The 20143-nt window shown below is 36.3% G+C and overlaps 1 protein-coding gene across 10 annotated transcripts in view; it reads right to left on the reverse strand.

Moving 5' to 3' along the window:
- The window catches only part of Camta (Calmodulin-binding transcription activator), a 136519-nt gene that overhangs the window by 35809 nt on the left and 80567 nt on the right, over window positions 1-20143 (reverse strand). For all 10 annotated transcript variants that reach the window (XM_064035749.1, XM_064035748.1, XM_064035741.1 and 7 more), the window contains one exon: window positions 9914-10049. In XM_064035749.1, coding sequence (XP_063891819.1) covers window positions 9914-10033 — 120 coding nt within the window. In that variant the 5' untranslated portion in view covers window positions 10034-10049. The remainder of the gene's footprint in view (window positions 1-9913; window positions 10050-20143) is intronic.

The raw sequence follows: 20143 nt of genomic DNA on the forward strand, positions 1-20143 counted from the left end.
TTTTTTATTTACTCCGATATTTAACGTAAAAAAAGTGGTTTAAAGTCAGTGTGTATATTAGTGAGTTATACCATTGTGAAGCTGTGACAAAGAACTATCTATCAACATATTCAACAACTCATATTACTGCTGGAATCGTGAGTAATAAGCAAATATTTGTACCAAAAACTCAGTGAACCCTGACCTACGACAACCCGCGGCCGGCTCGCTGCTACGCACACATACGTGCACCTGTACGGTGTACCTGCGCTACTGCCCGCTCGCAAAATATTATACCTACATATTATTGCACGTCGAATGATAAGAGTGCCTACACCTTACAAAATAATTACGCCTCAGTGCTTGCTAATAATTGTGGTGCACGGATTGCTGCTTAGTACGCTACCAACTAATATAATAGCATGGCGCCGAATAATAATAGCTGCATTCAATGCCAAAAAACCTTACCTAGCAGAGGCTGCCTAAAATGCTATAAATGTAAATCCAACTATCACCTTCAATGTGCGAGTATCAGTGAGAAATGCTTCCAATCAATGACTCCCGCCGATAAATTAAAGTGGACTTGCATTAATTGCAAGGTTAATACGACAAGCCCTCCATCCCACTTGTTGAATGCTAGCGTTGTTGATGGTACTTCCGACGATGAGAGCTGCAACGTAACATTAAGACAAAAGTCCGTTTCCCGCAATGTTTCTTCTGAAAACTTCGATTTTGAAGACAAACTGCGGTCTATAATCAAACAGGAATTGAACAACGTCCTTGAAACTAAAATAAGAATACTAGTAACGGATCAGCTTAAGCATATGTCGGAACAAATTTGTGAATTTAAATCTTCAATGGATTTTTATAATGCCCAGTTTGAATCGCTTAAAACTGCTTTGGAAGAAAAGGATCTAATAATAAAAAAACTCCAGGCCGAGAACGAGCACCTTGTAGCCGCATCAAGGGACCACGGAACTAGGTTGACATTGATGGAGCAGAGCCTTCGAATGAGCAACGTTGAAATCAATGGCATCCCGGAATACAAGGCAGAAAACGTTGTCACAACCGTCTTGCATCTAGCGAAAACGGTTGGAGAGCAACTACAGGATAGCGACATCATTCATGCTACGAGAGTGGCTAAGATGAGACCCGAGAGTAACAGACCCCGTCCAATGATTATTAAATTGAGAACGCCCCGTCTTCGCGATAATTTGTTGGCTGCCGTGGTTAATTTTAACAAAAAGAATTCCCAAGACAAGCTGAGCTCTAAACACCTAGGAATGGCTGGTGAAAGCATGCCAGTATACGTCTCTGAGCACCTGTGTCCATCAAATAAGCAATTACACGCTGCCACAAAGAAGTTGGCTAAAGAATTGGGCTACAAGTTCGTGTGGGTTCGAAATGGGCGTGTGTTTGTTCGGAAAGATGTACCCCATGCTGCCATTCTAATCAAAAACTTAGAAAGTTTATCATTACTAAAAAATAAGGAATAGTTTACGATCCTACTGTTATTATAAATATTTGGAATAATTAACATTACAATGCTTGATATTTATTACCAAAATGTTCGAGGCTTAAGAACAAAGACTAATGAGCTTTACCAAAATATCTTACTGAATGATTATAAAATAATAGCTTTTACTGAGACCTGGCTCAACACCCATATCATGGACAGAGAGGTGTTTGATGCAAGGTACACGGTTTACCGTCGTGATAGACAATGTCATACTAATACTAAAAAGGATGGTGGCGGTGTTCTATTGGCAGTTTCTCGTGATATTCCTTCATGCAGAGTTCATGGTTGGGAAAGTAAAAATAACGAAGACCTATGGGTAACCGTCAAAATAGAACATAATAACATTGTAAAAAATCTAGCCGTATGTGTTGTATATCTACCACCACCTGTGAAAGCTGAATCGTTGTCATGCCACTTAAATAACATATGTTACGTAACCGATAAAGTCGATGATGTTCTTATCCTCGGAGATTTCAATCTGGGTTTTATTGAATGGTCAAATGCTGATAAGAATACCTACTTAATTCCAAAAAACTTTAATAACGCCTTAGGTGAAATGTTCGTGGATTTTATGGCCAGTAACAATCTCCATCAACTTAACAGTGTCTGTAATATTGATAATAGGATATTAGATTTAGTTTTAAGCAATATGTTTAACCTACACTGCACCCATATCTCTGATGTTCTTACAAAGTTAGATCCGAAACATCCTGCCCTACATATTACATTGTCGCAGTCAAATACAAAATTATTACGTACTAAAAATAATATTCGGTTAAATTTCTTTAAATGCGATTACACCAAGATTATATCAGAACTTGAAACCATAGACTGGTATCAAGAATTTGCAGGTAATGATAACATTAATGATTTAGTATCTATTTTTTATGCAAAATTAAAACACTTAATTGACATTCACATCCCTAAAAGAAATTGCAAGAATTCCAAATATCCTTCCTGGTTCAGTAAAGCGCTTATACAAATGCTTAAAGAAAAAGATAAGTATCGGAGTAATTTTCGTAAATATAACAATCCACGAGACAAGCTAAGTTATGACTTACTTAGGAGTCGATGTCATATGATGATAAATAAAAATTATAGTGATTACAAACGCCAAATCGAGACAGCAATAACAAAGGATTCTAAGGCATTTTGGACGTACATAAAAAATAAGCGTAATAGTAGACCGACGATCCCAGCTAGAATGCAATTAAACGAAGTTATTGCAGATAATGGAACAGATATTGCTAACCTTTTTGCTTCTCATTTTTCTTCAATTTTTTGTGACTCAACACCTTGTGTAATTGCAGACTCAAATCATGAATCTTATGATGTGCTAAGTCACTTGCAATTTACGCCACACGATGTGCTTGCCAAAATTAAAAGACTAGATCCTGCTAAAGGTGCTGGTCCAGATTCAATCCCACCAGTCTTCGTAAGGAACTGTGGTAAAGCCCTTGCAGAACCGTTAAGTCTTTTATTCAATTATTCCTTGAAGTCTGGAATATTTCCCGATGAATGGAAAAAAGCTCGCATAGTACCGGTACACAAAAAAGGAAATTCTTGTGATATAAAAAACTATAGGCCAATATCTATACTTTCATGTTTCTCCAAGCTTTTTGAATGCCTTATCTGTCCTGTCATTACTTCATTCTTAGATGCGCAGCTCTCTAACAGCCAACATGGTTTTAGATCAGGCCGATCTACTGAGACCAATCTTGTAAGATACGTATCTGATATATCTGAAGCCCTGGATGCCAGATATGAAATGGATGCAATATACACTGATTTCAGCAGTGCGTTCGACAAAGTAAGTCATCCACTCATGGTAGCTAAATTGGAACATAGTGGGGTCCATGGTTCGTTACTCAGATGGTTCAAATCTTATCTATTGAATCGCTCTCAGTTCGTCGCAGTCAATGGGCATGTCTCATACATGTTTCTTGCGCGATCTGGAGTTCCGCAGGGATCCCATTTAGGTCCGGTATTGTTCTCCCTATTCGTAAATGATCTGATTAGTCAAATCAAGCATTGTGAGAGCTTACTGTTTGCTGATGACCTTAAAATCTACAAGAGAATTACTGGTCCCGCTGACTGTAAGCTTGTTCAGACTGATTTGACTAACATAGAAAATTGGTGCACAGCTAACTGTATGACCCTAAATCCCCAAAAATGCTTTTTCATGCGATTTTCTAGAAAAAAAACGTCCTTCCCTACTACTTACACAATATGTAATACTGCATTAAAAAGAGTAGATGAAATGCGTGATCTAGGTGTACTGATAGACGACAAACTTAATTTCAAAGCACATATCAATGATGTTGTAAAAAAGTCCGCACAGATGCTAGGATTCGTGAAGCGTAACGCTCGTGGCTTCCAATTACCAAAGACACGAATAGTCTTATTTAACACCTTGGTACGTAGTCGGATAGAGTATGCAAGTGTAGTTTGGAACCCTTTCTACGCAGTACATTCGCAAAGAGTCGAGGGAGTACAAAGAGCTTTCAGCAAACATCTAGCGTTTAATTCAAATAAAATAAGCCCTCGATGTCCGTACATACAGCGCTTGCAGTCCTTCAAAATGAAGACACTGCGTGACCGACGTCGTTTGCGTGATCTCATATTTCTTTATAAGATTGTGAATGGACACACAAAATGCAGCGACTTAACAGAACGCATCCTCTACTCAGTCCCTTCGAAGCCTCCCAGACATCCTAATACCAGAATGTTTTTCATCCCTAAAGTCAAAAGTAACCTAGGCCTTAACGCTCCCCTACTCAGGATTTGCAATGAGTTTAACAGTCTTTGTAAATTAACGAATACCGACATTCATGTTCGTTCCATGAAAAAATTTAGAAAAACTATCTCAGAGATATGGGAATGCAATTGATAGCAATAAATATTAAAATAGTTTATTCTAGTTCTTAAGTCACACTTGCTCAGAAATACTAATAACGTTTGTTAAATATTAATAGTGTTGTTGTTATAAATGATGTGTATACCTGTAATGGGCATACATACCAGTAATGTAATTTTTAACGTATTTTTATAACTTCTGTGTATGTATTGCTGTTGGTGTACCTAATAAATAAATAAAAAAAAAAATCGGTAAAAAAACTTTTAAGTTAAACGGTTTTATCTTATGTGCACTGAAAACTAGAAAATAAAAAAAACTGTTACTTACCTATAAACCTACATAGGTGGTCCCGGTCATATTAGACTAAAATAAAAACGTGGGGCCCATTACCTAACTATTGCTGTAATACTTTCTTATAGAGGTATAATAGGTGTGGATTTCTACTTACTATAATCGTAACTGGACATTTTGACAATCAATAATCAGCCGTAGCGGCTTCACCAGCGAACGCCGAGCTCACGATCTACCAAAGTATAAAGATATGCTTTGCCATAGGTAGGATTTCAGAGCCCCACGTTTTTATTTTAGTCTAATATGACCGGGACCACCTATGTAGGTTTATAGGTAAGTAACAGTTTTTTTTATTTTCTAGTTTTCAGTGCACATAAGATAAAACCGTTTAACTTAAAAGTTTTTTTACCGATTTTTTATTTTCTAGTTTTTAGTATTTAATGAAAATGCCTACCGAATATACCTCATTCTATATATGGGTCAGCAGCGGTGAGGAAGTGCCAGACTCTTACTGACTAAAAACCGTTGTGTTTCGTCGTAGGCCTTTTATGTACCAGGACAATCCCGCAGCCCAGGCAGGCCTTGGCCCTGTTGGGCCCCGCTGGGGTTGCTGACAGTATTCTACTTGAGTAGCCCTTTCATTTGATACCCATATTGAGGGGGTTGTGGAAAAATATATAATCCGCCATTTTGTACCGGCGGCCATCTTGGATTTACAATGTTATTGATATTAGTATATTGTATTGTCATCGGAATTAAAGGTGTGTACCAAATTTCAGATCAATCTGACAACAGCAAGGTACTTAAATTTGAATTACTAAATTTGACCCAAGAATAAATAATAAAACAAACAGGGTAAGCTAAATAAAACCGTTTAATAAAAATAACCAAAACTTTCATTTCAGCAAAAACTTTTTACAATAACAAAAAAATTCTGGCCTAAATAAGTTTTCACCAAAAAAAAAGTACCTTATTAAAATCGTGCTACGTCCTCATAAAAATTCGTCGTCAGCTTATAACTTGGGCCAAGCAAAAGGCAAGCACGCAAGACTGTCACTGGTTTATGGGCAAAAAGCACTACCCCAGTGCTGTGTGTACCTGAGCACGAGGAGTTTAGTCTTTGAAGATTATGCCGTAACGTTAAACTAGATAAGTCACCCGCCACACTATGTTAGGCGCTTTTGGCATGTTAGAAAAGTCTATGTAGCGTTTCGGTCTTGGTAACTAAATGAAAGTGGAGCGGGAGCAAAATGGGGAAGCATGTTTGTAGATCCTGATGTACTCATAAATATTAGTCTCTTTTTTGAGGATATAGTAGTTTTAGTAACAGATGTTTGCTAGTCTAAGACATAAAATCCCGACTCCCCCCAAAGCGTGTGTATTCGAGGCAATTGGGCGTTAATAGGTTTGGTTTATGAATTAGCTCTTTAGCAAACGAGGTCTAAGAACAAAGACGTATAGTCAATCACCATTCTAGTTTAAAGCCTGAGCCTACTTAAATATTCCTTTACCATGATGTAGAAAGGAAGAATTATGAAAATTAACTTATTGATTTCTGACACTTACGCGAATATTAGACATTTAAATAAAACTACTTTTACGGATTTTATCGCGGTTATATTATATTATTTAATCCCGACGTTTCGGATCCTTTACAGCATCCATGGTCACGGGCAGACTAAGGTGTTGGTCGTCTTGATATATTAGTTACAAAACAGCTACCCTACATTTTGTTAATTATTATTGACAATCCGATTCACGCAAAACGAGCTAACTGTATCCTTAGGTCGAGCAGTTGTATTAATGTTACGGTCTGTAAGACCGTAACATTAATTCTACTCTGGCCAAAAATCCTTAATTATTATAAATGCTAAAGTAACTACAGCATGTCTACCTTTTCATCGGGCTTTCATGCCAAAACTACTTAACCGATTTAAACGGATACATACATAGATAGTCCAAAGCCTAACAAAAACATAGGCTATTTTTTACCCGGGTACGACAAGTGGTTTTCCGGGGTTATCTTAAAATGAACTATATAATGAATTAATAAGTTAAGAAGTCACCACTTAGGGTCAATTCCCACTGAAAGAGCAGCGGCCGGCAGCGGCCGGCAGCGGCCGTAATTGCAAGGGATTGAGCGCGAGCGCGGCGGGCCGCGCGGCGCCGCGCGGCGCCGCACCGCGCCGCTCTCGTACATTTTCCGTGCTCTTACGGCCGCTGCCGGCCGCTGCTCTTTCAGTGGGAATTGACCCTTACCATACCACACCTTAAGTTTTCAATTCAGCCCACTTCCATTCGCAATCAAACATCCGCCAATCAGAAACTCCAAAATTAAAACACGCATGGCGCAAGTAGTGGGTAGACCGCAATACATCCCACGTGATCCGAACCAATTAGCGTATGTGCCGTATTGCCAGAGTAATTGCAATGCATGCATTTACTTATTCATCGGGGCGCGTCCGATGAGCCGAATTGCGGAGGAAGGTCATAGATGATTCTGCTTGGCGATTGGTTATCATTGTGGTTGGTCATTTTTGGTTAGAATTTGGATGGGTTGTTAATTATTTAGAAAGGTTTTGTTTTGTCTAGAAGTCAAGCGCAAAACTGATTGAAAGATCCGTCAAAACAGATTATAAACTGGTCAACGTTTTTCAATCAAAAGTATGCTGTGTGCTTTTGATTTCAAAACCATGCCAAATGTTAATACCAAATCTCATCAAAATCGACACAATTATTCAGTTACCCATTTATTTCAAACCAAAGTAAACCTTTTAAATAATTATTAGGAAGCACAAATATCAATATCATAATCGTTAAACCACAAACTTAACTATAACACCCCAAAACGAACACTATTACCTAATTGAAAAACTACAAAACACACACGCACACACATACATACACAAACACATAAACATAACTAAACAAAAATTTAACATATAAACGATCGGCTTTGAATCACGTAGCGAGACCGGTTGTAATTACTTAACAATAATCATTTTTCACCCCCCAAGGTTTCACTGAATAGGAACTAGAATTGTGTAACGTTTCAAATGCTAGTAAAAGTGAAGACGTAATTGCTGGAAAAATATTCGTGTTTCAAATCGTTTTTGGAACGAAATTCTAGTTTTGTTTTTGCTATTTCAATATGGAGGTTTTTTTATAATGTGGAGTACGGAGATAGACATGCATCAGTAGGTCTATTAATTATATTCTTGCTAATTGTTTGTTCGTAAGGGCCCTGAAACTTTTGAACCAATTAAAAAAATATATTTCCCTGTATGGAAGCTACACTGTTTTCGGGTCACATACGCGATTTTTTTCCGGGTTAAGTAATTAGTTTTCACGGGACGCGATGGTGGCATTCAGAACCATTACCAAACCATAAGAAAGAAAGTAGTTCGAAATATGAACTAGTGCCCCACGGATGACAATTGGTAGATGATAAATACGATTCATTTTTTTCAGAGTATTTTAAGGTCTGTTATCACTTCTAAACTTCGGAAAATACCTATATTTTTTGAGTATTTTTAGAACTCTCATCACTTCTAAGCTTACATATAAAACAGTGTTACATTTAAACAATGCATAAGCAGTAATACGGCTCATAGAACAACAGAGTCTCATTACTGTCATTAACCTGTTTCAGACAGTTGGCTCTTACGACTGGCACGGGAGAAACAACACCATGAGTTTTCTTTAGTACTGAATGCTCTTTACTAGAACTAACTGTAGGGCTTAAAACCACTGGAGTAACTACAATAAATAGAATCATTTTAAAAGATCACTTTAGAATAATGCTCAAATGCTTTACGGATACGGATATCTATCTTCTATCACGTTTTTATTTAAATAAAATAAATATCTGTCGTTCTGATATCTTAATTCATCTCCGTTCTGATATAAGAGACCTATCAAACTATAAGCTTAATGAAAGCTTGCAGTGAATGCGGATTCTAAATTAAAACATCATTCAAAAACATATGCCCATTATAACAGCCCAAAAACTCCTTTTACTAAAATAACACAACAAAATAAAACTATAACGTCCTTTTAAAGTTTTCCTTCCACAATTCAAGAATACCAAAATTTTTCTTTCCACCATCGAAATAATCATCACTAGATGTTCGAAAACGTTTGAACATTGCTCTGGGGAACATTTATGATACATATAAGAGTTTCAGTAAGGTAAATGTCGACCCACTTAAGTCACCCCTCACTCTATATTTGGGCATAAAAAGAATATTCTGGCTGATGTAGGTACGAGTTCATAATATTTATTTAATACCAGGTGTTTTCCGCGGTTTTACCCACGTCCTGGGGAAACTTCATCCCATACTAGAATAAAATATAGCTTATTTAACAGGTATAGTGTAGCTTTACAACAGAGAAAGAATTTTTCAAATCAGTTCTGTAGTTTCGGAGCTCTTTTGCGAGTACAAGCAAACAATAAACATATTAGAAAAGTTACATTGGCGCATGACCTGGAATCCAACTCATACACTCGTACTTCAGGTATTTTAACTACTAAACCAAACTTAGAAAAATAAGATATTCCCCTTTTAAATTCAAAACCTCTTCGCAAACTTAAAAAGCCTCAACCACATACTCTATTTTAAAAACACTTTTATTAACCTACTTTTTGAAAAGCACCGCTCCAAAACTGCTAGGCTGAAAAGCCTTCAGAAATCTAGTTTCCGAATACTAGTTTTACACCGCAATTTCGCTTTCTTTAATTTGCCTTATATCAATCAGTCAAGCTGTCTGTTTGCCGTGACCTCAAGCCTTCATATCCGACAAACGGAATTTTATTAATAGCTTCTAATACACGGTTTTTTGGCTATGTTGTGTAAGCGGTTGATTTAAAGTGTTTTGTTTTGCTTGTGATGTTAAGGTCGTATTTTGAATGTGGTTTCACTGACATCTATGAAAAGGTAATTGTATGTTTATGTGAAATGTGTCATAATATCAGCTTCTTAATATAGTATTTTGGGCTTTATACCACTACTAGATACTGAAAATAAATCTAAGATAGAAAATTGTTAAAAGGTTACACAAATTCCACGTGCAGATAATAGTTATGACGATTGAAATTAAATGTAAAACACAAATCTCTCTGTGTTTCATTACCAGAATACCTCGATTTTCAAATATTTAGTTTTCTGAAGATGTATGTACTCTCATCCAATAAGTCTCAGGCTATAAAGACAATTCATAACACAACCTTCCCTCTATCTTAGCCAGGTAAAATATAATTAACTCACCTCAGTCCCCTGCACCTTGAGCTTCATATGGTCTTCTCTGGTGGTCTTCCCGTCTTTTCTCTTCTTCCAGCAGTAGCCATCACGTCGGTAGCGGACCTTCTTGCGGCTGTATAGCAGCATTGAGCCGCTTTTTGGCCTGAAAACAAAAGAAAACATACGTGAGTATCGAAACACAATTAAAGTAAAGAATTAAAGAAAATAGGCTTGAGGATCGAAGGACCTCCTGTAGGACTTTCATAACAATTAAATTAATAATGCCATAAATTTTTACCTATTTATCGTATCTCATAGCCTCGAAATAGCTCCAAAAATATTTAATGATACGAGTATAACCGCTGGTTTGAGTAGAGAACTATTAACCCTTTGTATGAGCGCAGATACATGCGAGACATACTTGAGTTCCTATTGTTTTATAATTAGCGTTTAATCTACATGTTAGACTCTTATGCTACTACACATTATTTCCATTACTTAATTTCGATATACAAGTACTTCTGGGACAAGGTCTGAATCATCAATTAATTCAGAAACTAATTGCTGAAGTCCACATAAATTGTTAATCTTCAAGACAAAGGGTCATTAAGCCTACAGCAGAAGGGGGTAACTGCTAAAGTTATAACTTCAAGTTATGTTCGGTCTAACATAAAATCATTTAATATGAACCAAATATCTAAGGGCTGTTTGAGACTGAAATTTTGATTACCTGAATAAAAAAATTGACACAAAACTAATGGTCAACTGGACCTAGTGTTAACGGCCTAAAGCCTGCCGCGATAAATAGGCTTTCTAACACTGAAAAGATTATGATATTACACAGTAGTAGTATTTGATTACATAACCAAACTCTTTTGCTTTATAATTATTAGAGTTGCCGGCACGGATATTGAGCTCTCGGTGGAAGAGTGGGGATCGCTTTGCGCACTGTACACATAAGGCAATAAACCACTAAATCGCTTCTGCGCAGGTGAAGGTCAGGGCTCAATATCCGTGCCGATAACTATATTAAAGGTAAAGATGTATAACATTTTATTTTTCCATTTATGTATTTCAAATATCAAGGTAATTAATTGTGTCAAAGATGACAAGGGGACAAGCGTAGATAATATTTAAACCCTACAATCATTAAATCAATACCCTTAATATTCACCAAAGGACCGCTATAATAATTTGAGTTATTACACGAAGGATATCCGGACCCTGGAGATTTATTAGCGAGCAGTAGAACGACACGTAGGACGGTAGAAGCGAATAATCGCACGTTAGAGCTAAGGTATTGTGCACACTAGGCGACGGATCACAAGGAATATGAATAGGTACATGCAAAAATTGATGTATATAGGGCATTCGTCGTAGGTGAGCTACTTTTGTGAGCATTTTTCAAAATAAAAATAAGTGTCGAATTCGAATTAGAAAAAAATCTAAAACGTTACGTATAAATATCCATTTCATTCATTCCCAATTCATTTTCTAACCATAGCATTGTAGTAATAATAATATACACATTTTTTACCAACTATTTTAACGTAACGAGGACATTTTGTACTTACAAAATGTCTATTTAAAACCACACGATTTAACATTGTAACAACGTGCGCGCTCGACTTATAATTTTACAGCTTCGGATTCAACCGTAAAATATCGAATGAATGAATAAAACCTTGTTACAAACACTTCAGAATTCAGGATAACTTAAATTACATCTGCTGAGACGCATATGAAATGTTGAAGTTTTTATATTGAATCACTGGATTTATTGGTGACCTCGTTTCAAGTTTGTTTACCATCATTTGGAAGAAACATTCAGTTTTTTGATTACCATACTATCATTGTTATGTGCAAAACTTTCCTTCCACGATACTTAATTATAAACACGGGTTATTCAGTTAAAATAGGAAAACGGTTACACATTCACATTAGTTCACTACAACAGAAGTTAGGTCTACATACAACAGAATGAATGAAATGTCCAAATATTTTCCCATAAAAATTGCCACTTCTAACTCGCGAGCCATTAAACCTTTGACTCCTATTTTTATCAAAAACATTTGTGACTACCAAAAAAGAGTAAACAAACCATTCGTACCTAACCATTGGCCATCCATAACGACGAAAACAGATTTCATTGATGCAATTTTATTTATTTAAAGCAATAAAAATGGGCGATGGAAACGCGCGCCCGTATTTCGTATGACGTCACAGTCGTACGTTATTTCAACGACAAAAACAAGCTTCGTGTCAAATTCATGAGTACGCCGACTAATAAATCGCTATTGAACGCATAAATCTGGACGATCTATGTTAGTTGCGATTTTTTTCCGCGATTTCGTCTCGGTTATCCGTCAATAGGGCTATAGGATGTAAACGTTAGATTGTAGGTCGCTGTTTTGAATAAAATTTGCGTTTTTCACGTTATCTTTTTTGGTTGTTTCAAATTAAGATAAAAAAGGGATTATTTAGAATCATGACAGTTACATTTGTCCGATTCACATCAGAACAAAAAATACATAAAAAATATCCTATATCAAATATTTACCTGCCTTTTTCCCTGAGCTTATTCACAAAGCCACCCCCCCATAATCGTAAACTAGGAGTCACCAAAAAGGCCAGATTTAACGTCCAAAAGTTACGCCATTACTAATTTCTTGTTTGTTCGCGTTTTAAAACAAAAATATGAATAATAAACTCTTGTAAAGTATGGGATATAACACACGTTAATTAATGGAGGATAAGACAGTGAAATTTATTTGTACGGAACACGGGGTATTATGGGAGCACCTCTTTTTAACCTACGTAAACCAGACAAATAGTCGGCTTTGAAAGTCATAGGGTTGCGGAGTTTGCTGTGGTGTGTCCCGTTTTGCTTTACTTAAAAAAAATATGGGTTACAAACAGATGATTTATTCTGTTTATCTTATGTTATATTAGATTTCTAGTGAGTATGACTGTCGTAAAACGCACATATATATAAAGTTGTAGATAAAACACACATAGAATTGCTACCTCCAGAAGTTTCTCCATTCCTCGTTTACACATCCTATCTCTAATACACAGTGGACTTCAAAAAATCTTACCTCAAAAAAACAAAAACCTCCCAATTTTTAACAGCCTCTCACATGCAAACAACCTAACAAATCCCCATCCAATCAATGTAGCATAAGATTTTCATAGCCCGAATTGGAAACGCGGGATACGGGACGCGGGACCCGGGACACGGGATTTCGGACACGAGACAACCCTGCGCTTGCCGCAAGCGATTTGTCAAGAGCGACCCGTGAGCCGTGATTTTCCAAATAATTTTTCGCTAACCCTTCACGAGCTTTTAACTTCTTTCGATCCTGAATGTGCTTTCAAATTAAACGTCCATTTTGTTTTTATGAATCCGGATTGATGTTTCATAATACCATGGAGTAGACATTTTTATATGTCGTATTTTAATATACCTCTAAATTATGTGCATATATGTATCATAATATTTATTTTTCTTGACACATACAATGCTTTCTCTCCACCACCCAAAGGTAAACTGTTACAGAACAGGCGTTAAGTCCGCCATTGCACTTTGTATGCAAAAAGTATTTAATCAATAAATGATTGATCATGCATCTGCAGCAAATGAAGATCATGCCCATTAACCAGCATGAAAAAGAAGAAAGTTGCTTCAAGCATGATTTTCCATATTTATACAGCAAACCATCCACGATTTATACAACAATAAAAACGTGACTACACGATACAAAAACGAACACAGACTAACCCGGATTCCAATCAAAACTGTGTACTAATGAGGCCATAAAAATGCACAAAAATCATAAAGCAATAAATGCAACGGATCCGCATTCCCATTGCATGACGCTTCGGCGCCCGATAGCTGCGATAAATCAACGCTTATCAATTATTTGCAAAGGATTTTTGTTTTTCGCTGATAATTTTTGAAAGTTCGATGTAATTAAGCTTCTTTTGTTTTTGGGTTGGGTAGGGATTTCGCCCATTTTTTAAGTTGTTCGATAGGATAACTGTGGGGACCATTTTAGGACTCACGGGTGGATTTCTGACTTGGAAATGGAGACATATTCCTTAAAGCACAAGAAATCCAATCATAAAGAAAACGACTGCAAGGCAGAAGTGTCTGACAATCCTACACGGTTTTCAGTTTCAGAAGACTTTTACTATAAAGGTACAGCTACCAAAAAAGTCATCGCCTTTATTTTCAAAGACCTCTCCTTGAAGTAGGATACCATTGAAGAGAATACTATCCATACTTTCTGTCCAGCTATTCCTTCATTGACGGTCCTCATTTGTTTTAATTACCAGACCACTTGTCACTCGCTGATTCCAACTTCAAACAACAAAAGATTAACCAGTTAACTATAAAACGGTTTAAAGTAGTGAAATAGCAAATAAATAACTCAATTGGAAGGCAAGGAGTTATGTGGGCAGCTCACGAACTGCAACGAGCACAGATTATACTGCGGATCGTGCAATTTTGATTTAATTAAATGGCCACATATTAATTTTGCTATGCCTTCTGCGTTTTAGACCTGATTCTGTTTTAACCCATAATTGTTACAATGTTTTTAAAACATAACAACTCTGTTCTACAATAATTACATTATGGAATGCAATAAAGTATGCAGTACTGAATTTTTCAGGGTATAAACAAATTACACGTTAAAGCTATTGATCTGATTTGAATGAAAGGCTCACCGATAATTTAGAGCCTGAAACAGTACATAGTCTATGTTTTATCCGGTTGCGGTAAGAATTGCGAGAATCAGGAAGTCATCTACTATTTTCATTGCATCTTAAAACAATTCCAAATACAGCACATTCCAATCAAATAACAGAGGATATTTATTTTGCGAATAGGTTGAAAACAATACATTTACAACGTTGCATTAAAAGCGAGATAAAATCGAATTCTTCAAATAATTATACCAGCTACACAAAAGATAGGTCAGATAGGCAGTCGCTTCTTGTAAAGCACTGGTACTCAGCTGAATCCGGTTGTGAAAAAGGCTCGGAGGATAAGGATGATGAGCTACACAAAAAACAGTTGAATTAGCAATCATCACCTCGCCTGCCACTACCAACTTAACAAAGATATTGCTCATTAATTGCATTGCGCGTCATGCGATGTTGCCACACACACGGCGCGAATACTCGCGCCGATCAGCGCTGATAGCGGCAATAAAGTCATTTTGTTGTAGGAATCCAGGACTCGATGGAAAGGGCTGATTAATTTGTTACAATTATTTTGCTTTTATTTACGGGGTTTTTATGTTTTTTTTTAAACATGGCAAAGTACTTAGGTGATTGTATAGTATTATAACAAGTAAAAATGCTTAAGTATTGTATGTAGTATGTGACTTGTCTATTCATGATAGAAAGTTTAATATTTAACCCAAAGCATTGTTTCTGGAAAGGTTACAAATATGTATATACATATGTGAAGGTTATAATTTTACAAATCCACTTCATTTCCGAGTGAACTGAATAATATAATTTTTGTACAGCAAGATGCTGAAACAAGATCTAGTAATTGAATATCAACGAATAAATCACTAATTAGATATAAAAATAAAAAAGTGTATTCAAACTAAGGACATATAAACAAAACAACATCAAACCTCACAAAAAGCCTTGAAAATAAGTTCAGCCGACACAACAGCACTTTTCTAACCAAAACCTTGGTATTATTGCTAAAGTAAAGTTCAACAAAAATCGAGCAATTCGTTCTGCGCTCGGCTGAAAAAAACTCAACCGGAAAACGGCTGATTTGAAAAGTTCATTAGAGTCTAGATTTTTTTTTCAACGATTATAGAACTCGCGATGCAAGTAAACCAATTTTCTTGTTGAAGCCTTTTCTTGTTTTTGATGTTCATTTTTTTTTAGACTGTAAGATTAGTTTTGTTTTGATTCTTGTTCATTACTTTTGGAGTGTCATTTTGTGGTTTATGACTGTATTTTTTACTCAATAATCAATAAATAATTATAAAAAAAAATTGAACTCAGTACATATTTTCTTATAGCAAAAATGCAATGGCAGTAAAACAAAACTATTATTAAATTCTTTCTCAAATTATACAATATTTTCAAATTACTTGAGAAACGGGCCCCCAAAGCCACAATCAATCACTGCACTTATTAGTCCAAGTCACTCTAACCCATATGCATTTCTTAACACCACCTATTTAGAACTCTTCCATCTTGAACAAAACGAGCAGTTGAAACCAACTTAAAAAACCTACCTCCTAATTAACAACACCCCCCAACACCCCCCAACATCCCCCATTTCCCCCAACTTACCCACAAGTCCCCCATTTAGCCCAGACTGGAGTCATCGCTCATAATTCAAACTAAGTACGTGCTTAAGCAATTACTTAGCAATAAAACCTTCGCCGTTACTGTAATGTGTTATAACTTAATTTTGACGTCACAACGGTGGGTTAAACTTAACTAGGTTTTACGACTTTCTGTTTTGAATGTGCATGTTGCAATTCGGATGCATTGAGCTGCTTTTAGTAATTATTTTTGTTTTAATGTTCAGTTTAATTTGAAGTTCGAATTATTGGTAATTAATTAAGTCAATTCCACTCGGTGATATCAAAATTCCGATCGACCGGTATTTGACATTCATGCTTTTCGGAGAGATGAAGTATGTATGTACGACTACGAATAATTTAGAGATGTAAGATTAAAATCGCCAATTGACAAAAATAAGCATTAAATTATTCATTTGATCATATTATACAATCAGTATTTTGTTACGATGATATCACAGACATTCCATTCATATTAAATAACAAAAAATTGTCTGATGCTCCATTTCAAATATTGCCCCCAATTACCCCAAAAACATAGTACACAAAATATGTCTCCCTACGTTATCATAGATGTTCTCGAAATCTACTTTTTAAATAAATACGTTCAATCCCCCGAGTCATCGTCTATGTAATTTATCAAATGAAATAGGGCAGGTACACACTTGTTAGAAAAGCCTACGTAATTTGAAAGTTTCATTAAAGTAATAGTATGTTATTTTTAACACTTAGATAACTTTGAAACTACCATTTAATATCGATTGAGAATTTAACAAAATTAGGTCATATAAATTCTTGATTGACAAATTAATATAACTGTGTTTCTTTTCTGGGAAATAGTTGCATTATATTTAGTACCATTAACGGCTTTTCCTTTGAATTGCAAATTAAAAATGCAACTACAGTATGTCAGTGTATAATTATTTTTACGAAAAATGACCTATATATTAGATAATACCAAGTACATGATAAGCAAAATAATCTATAATTCCAAAACTTGACCGTTATCATTATTCTACGAAAAGAAAAAAAGTTCCGACTTTTTCTTCGAAAACTTCCAGCCAAGTCCAAAGGTAGAATTAACTTTCCAATTACAGCAGCACCTGTATTTAAAAACTATAATAATCATTAGTCAAAGAAAGCCCATTAGCCGCCACTCTATCCAAGCTATAATTATTCAACTTCTCAACTCTTATTCAGATTTAATTATGAAAAATGTGTTCCTACCTTTTTACTGTACAGTCTTGTGACGTCATTCGAAGACAAATTGTATTGTTATATTTTAATTTTCTGTTACGAGCTTTTAAGTTGTAAGTTGTAAATTGAAATTGTTTTAAGATTTTTCTACTGAGTTACTGGCTTTGAAAAACTTGATTATACTTTTATAAGGTTTCCAATGTTTAAGTATCATGCAGAGTGACATCTCCAAAAATATCTTAATCTAGTTCTTGCCCGTGGTCTCGCCTTAGTCTCAACTACGGAATTAATTCACACATTCAAATAAAAAGCAGCATATAACCTTCTTTGGTAAATGAACTAACACTGTCTTTTGTATTCAAATCGAACCAATAGTAACTTTTCGTTTATTAAGCTTAATTATTCATCCGAATATGAATCACACTACCACACAAAAATGAACCCAACAGGAACTTTATTTTTTTTTTTGTCAAATCACTTGCCTAGCTTCTTCCAAATAGTCAAAATATTCGTCCAATAAAATGGCTTTACAATTTAGTGAGCCTCCAACCAGCCAGGGATATCAATTAGAAGCGGTTCGTGATCTGCACACAGATGCAGTCGTACATCTTCAGTGCATCGCTAAATACCGGTCCAACTGTTGTGTGCTGTGATATATAGACATGTGAATTGTTATATTATGAATCTATGAATATTGAAGAGCTCGAGGATAAGACAAAAGTTAAGCAACACTTGGCGCGGTTCGTTCGTGGATAGGTGATCATCTTGTCATAATGAGAAGACAGGATAAATTGGCTGTCATTTGAACATATTTGGCAGTCGATACAGTTAGTCAGAAGCCAGAAAGTCTGACAACCAGTCTTACCAAGTCGGACTGCCCGGATAATTGGGTTGTGGAGATCAGATAGGCAGTCGCTTCAAGTAAAACACTGGCTCTTAGCTACCCAAACGTAGTTGGGAAAAGGCTAGGCAGATGATAAAATGGCTTTACAATTTAGTGTGCCTCCAACCAGCCAGGGATATCAATTAGAAGCGGTTCGTGATCCGCACACAGATGCAGTCGTACATCTTCAGTGCATCGCTAAATACCGGCCCAACTGTTGTGTGCTCTGATATATAGACATGTGAATTGGATATTGAAATTGGTTTATTATGAATCTATGAAGTGTTATATTGAAGAGCACGTCGTTTAGACAAAAGTTAAGCAACGCTCTGCTCGGCACGGGTGATCACCTTCTCATAACAAGAAAGCACGATAAATTGGCTGTCATTTGAACATCTTTAACAGTTGTTACGGGTAGTCTGAAGCCAGAAAGTCTGACAACTAACCCTACGAAGTCGGGTTGCCCAGGTGTTTGGGCTGTGGAGGTCAGACAGGCAGTCGCTCCATGTAAAACACTGGCTCTTGCCCGACCCCAACATAGTTGGGAAAAGGCTAGGCAGATGATAAAATGGCTTTACAATTTAGTGGGCTTCCAACCGGCCAGGGATATCAATTAGAAGCGGTTCGTGATCCGCACACAGATGCAGTCGTACATCTTCAGTGCATCGCTAAATACCGAACTGTTGTGTGCTGTGATATATAGACATGTGAATTGGATATTGAAATTGGTTTATGAAGTGTTATATTGAAGAGCTGATAGATAAGATAAAGTTAAGCAACGCTTGGCGCATTCTATTCGTGGATGGGTCATCATCTTGTCATTACGAGAAGACACGATAAATTGGCTGTCATTTAAACATCTTTGGCAGTCGTTAGGTGTAGTCAGAAGAAAGAAAGTCTGACAACAAACCCTACGAAGTCGGGCAGCCTGGGTTTTTGGGCTGTGGAGGTCAGACAGGCAGTCGCTCCATGTAAAACAGTGGCTCTTAGCCGATCCCAACATAGTTGGGAAAAGGCTAGGCAGATGATAAAATGACTTTACAATTTCCAACCGGCCAGGGATATCAATTAGAAGCGGTTCGTGATCCGCACACAGATGCAGTCGTACATCTTCAGTGCATCGCTAAATACCGGCCCAACTGTTGTGTGCTGTGATATATAGACATGTGAATTGGATATTGAAATTGGTTTATTATGAATTTATGAGATAGTGAAAGCAATGGGTTATTAGGCAATCGGAAAATACCTTAACTTTAAAAGAGAAAACAATTTTGTACAAGTAATAATCTTGAAATACTGAACTAAAGAGTTTATCCACATATAGATCAACCCCTATTAAAGAGGAAACCTTGGTTTACAAATAAACTTTAAATACTGGATTTCTATAAAAGAAGCTTTAAAAGGGTTTCCCACTGGCCTATTAGTCCTATTAATTATTTCAAAGTAAAATCATTACCAATGCTTGCTTGCAACCCTTGACCAACATCATCAAAAAATCAGCACATTTGTGATGTGTCTGGTATATTTCCGTAGGGTAGAAAACAGCTTGGAAAACTAAAATATGTACCTACTAATATTATAAATGCGATAATTACTCCGTTTTTCACGCCAACGCCAAATCGGAGATACTCAGATAGACTATAGCCAGTGAAAGAACATTGATGCTATTTTACTGGGAGTATCTAGGCGCAGGAAATAGTTCCCTTGGAAAACGTGTGGAACCGCGGAGAACATGAGCCTGTATGTTTTTTTTATGTGTGTCAAACAAACATGAAATTGATAAATACAATTTCATGTTTGTTTTGTTGACAAATAGAATTATATTATAAC

Source organism: Helicoverpa armigera, chromosome 8 (genome assembly GCF_030705265.1).
Source record: "Helicoverpa armigera isolate CAAS_96S chromosome 8, ASM3070526v1, whole genome shotgun sequence".
Taxonomy (NCBI): domain Eukaryota; kingdom Metazoa; phylum Arthropoda; class Insecta; order Lepidoptera; family Noctuidae; genus Helicoverpa; species Helicoverpa armigera.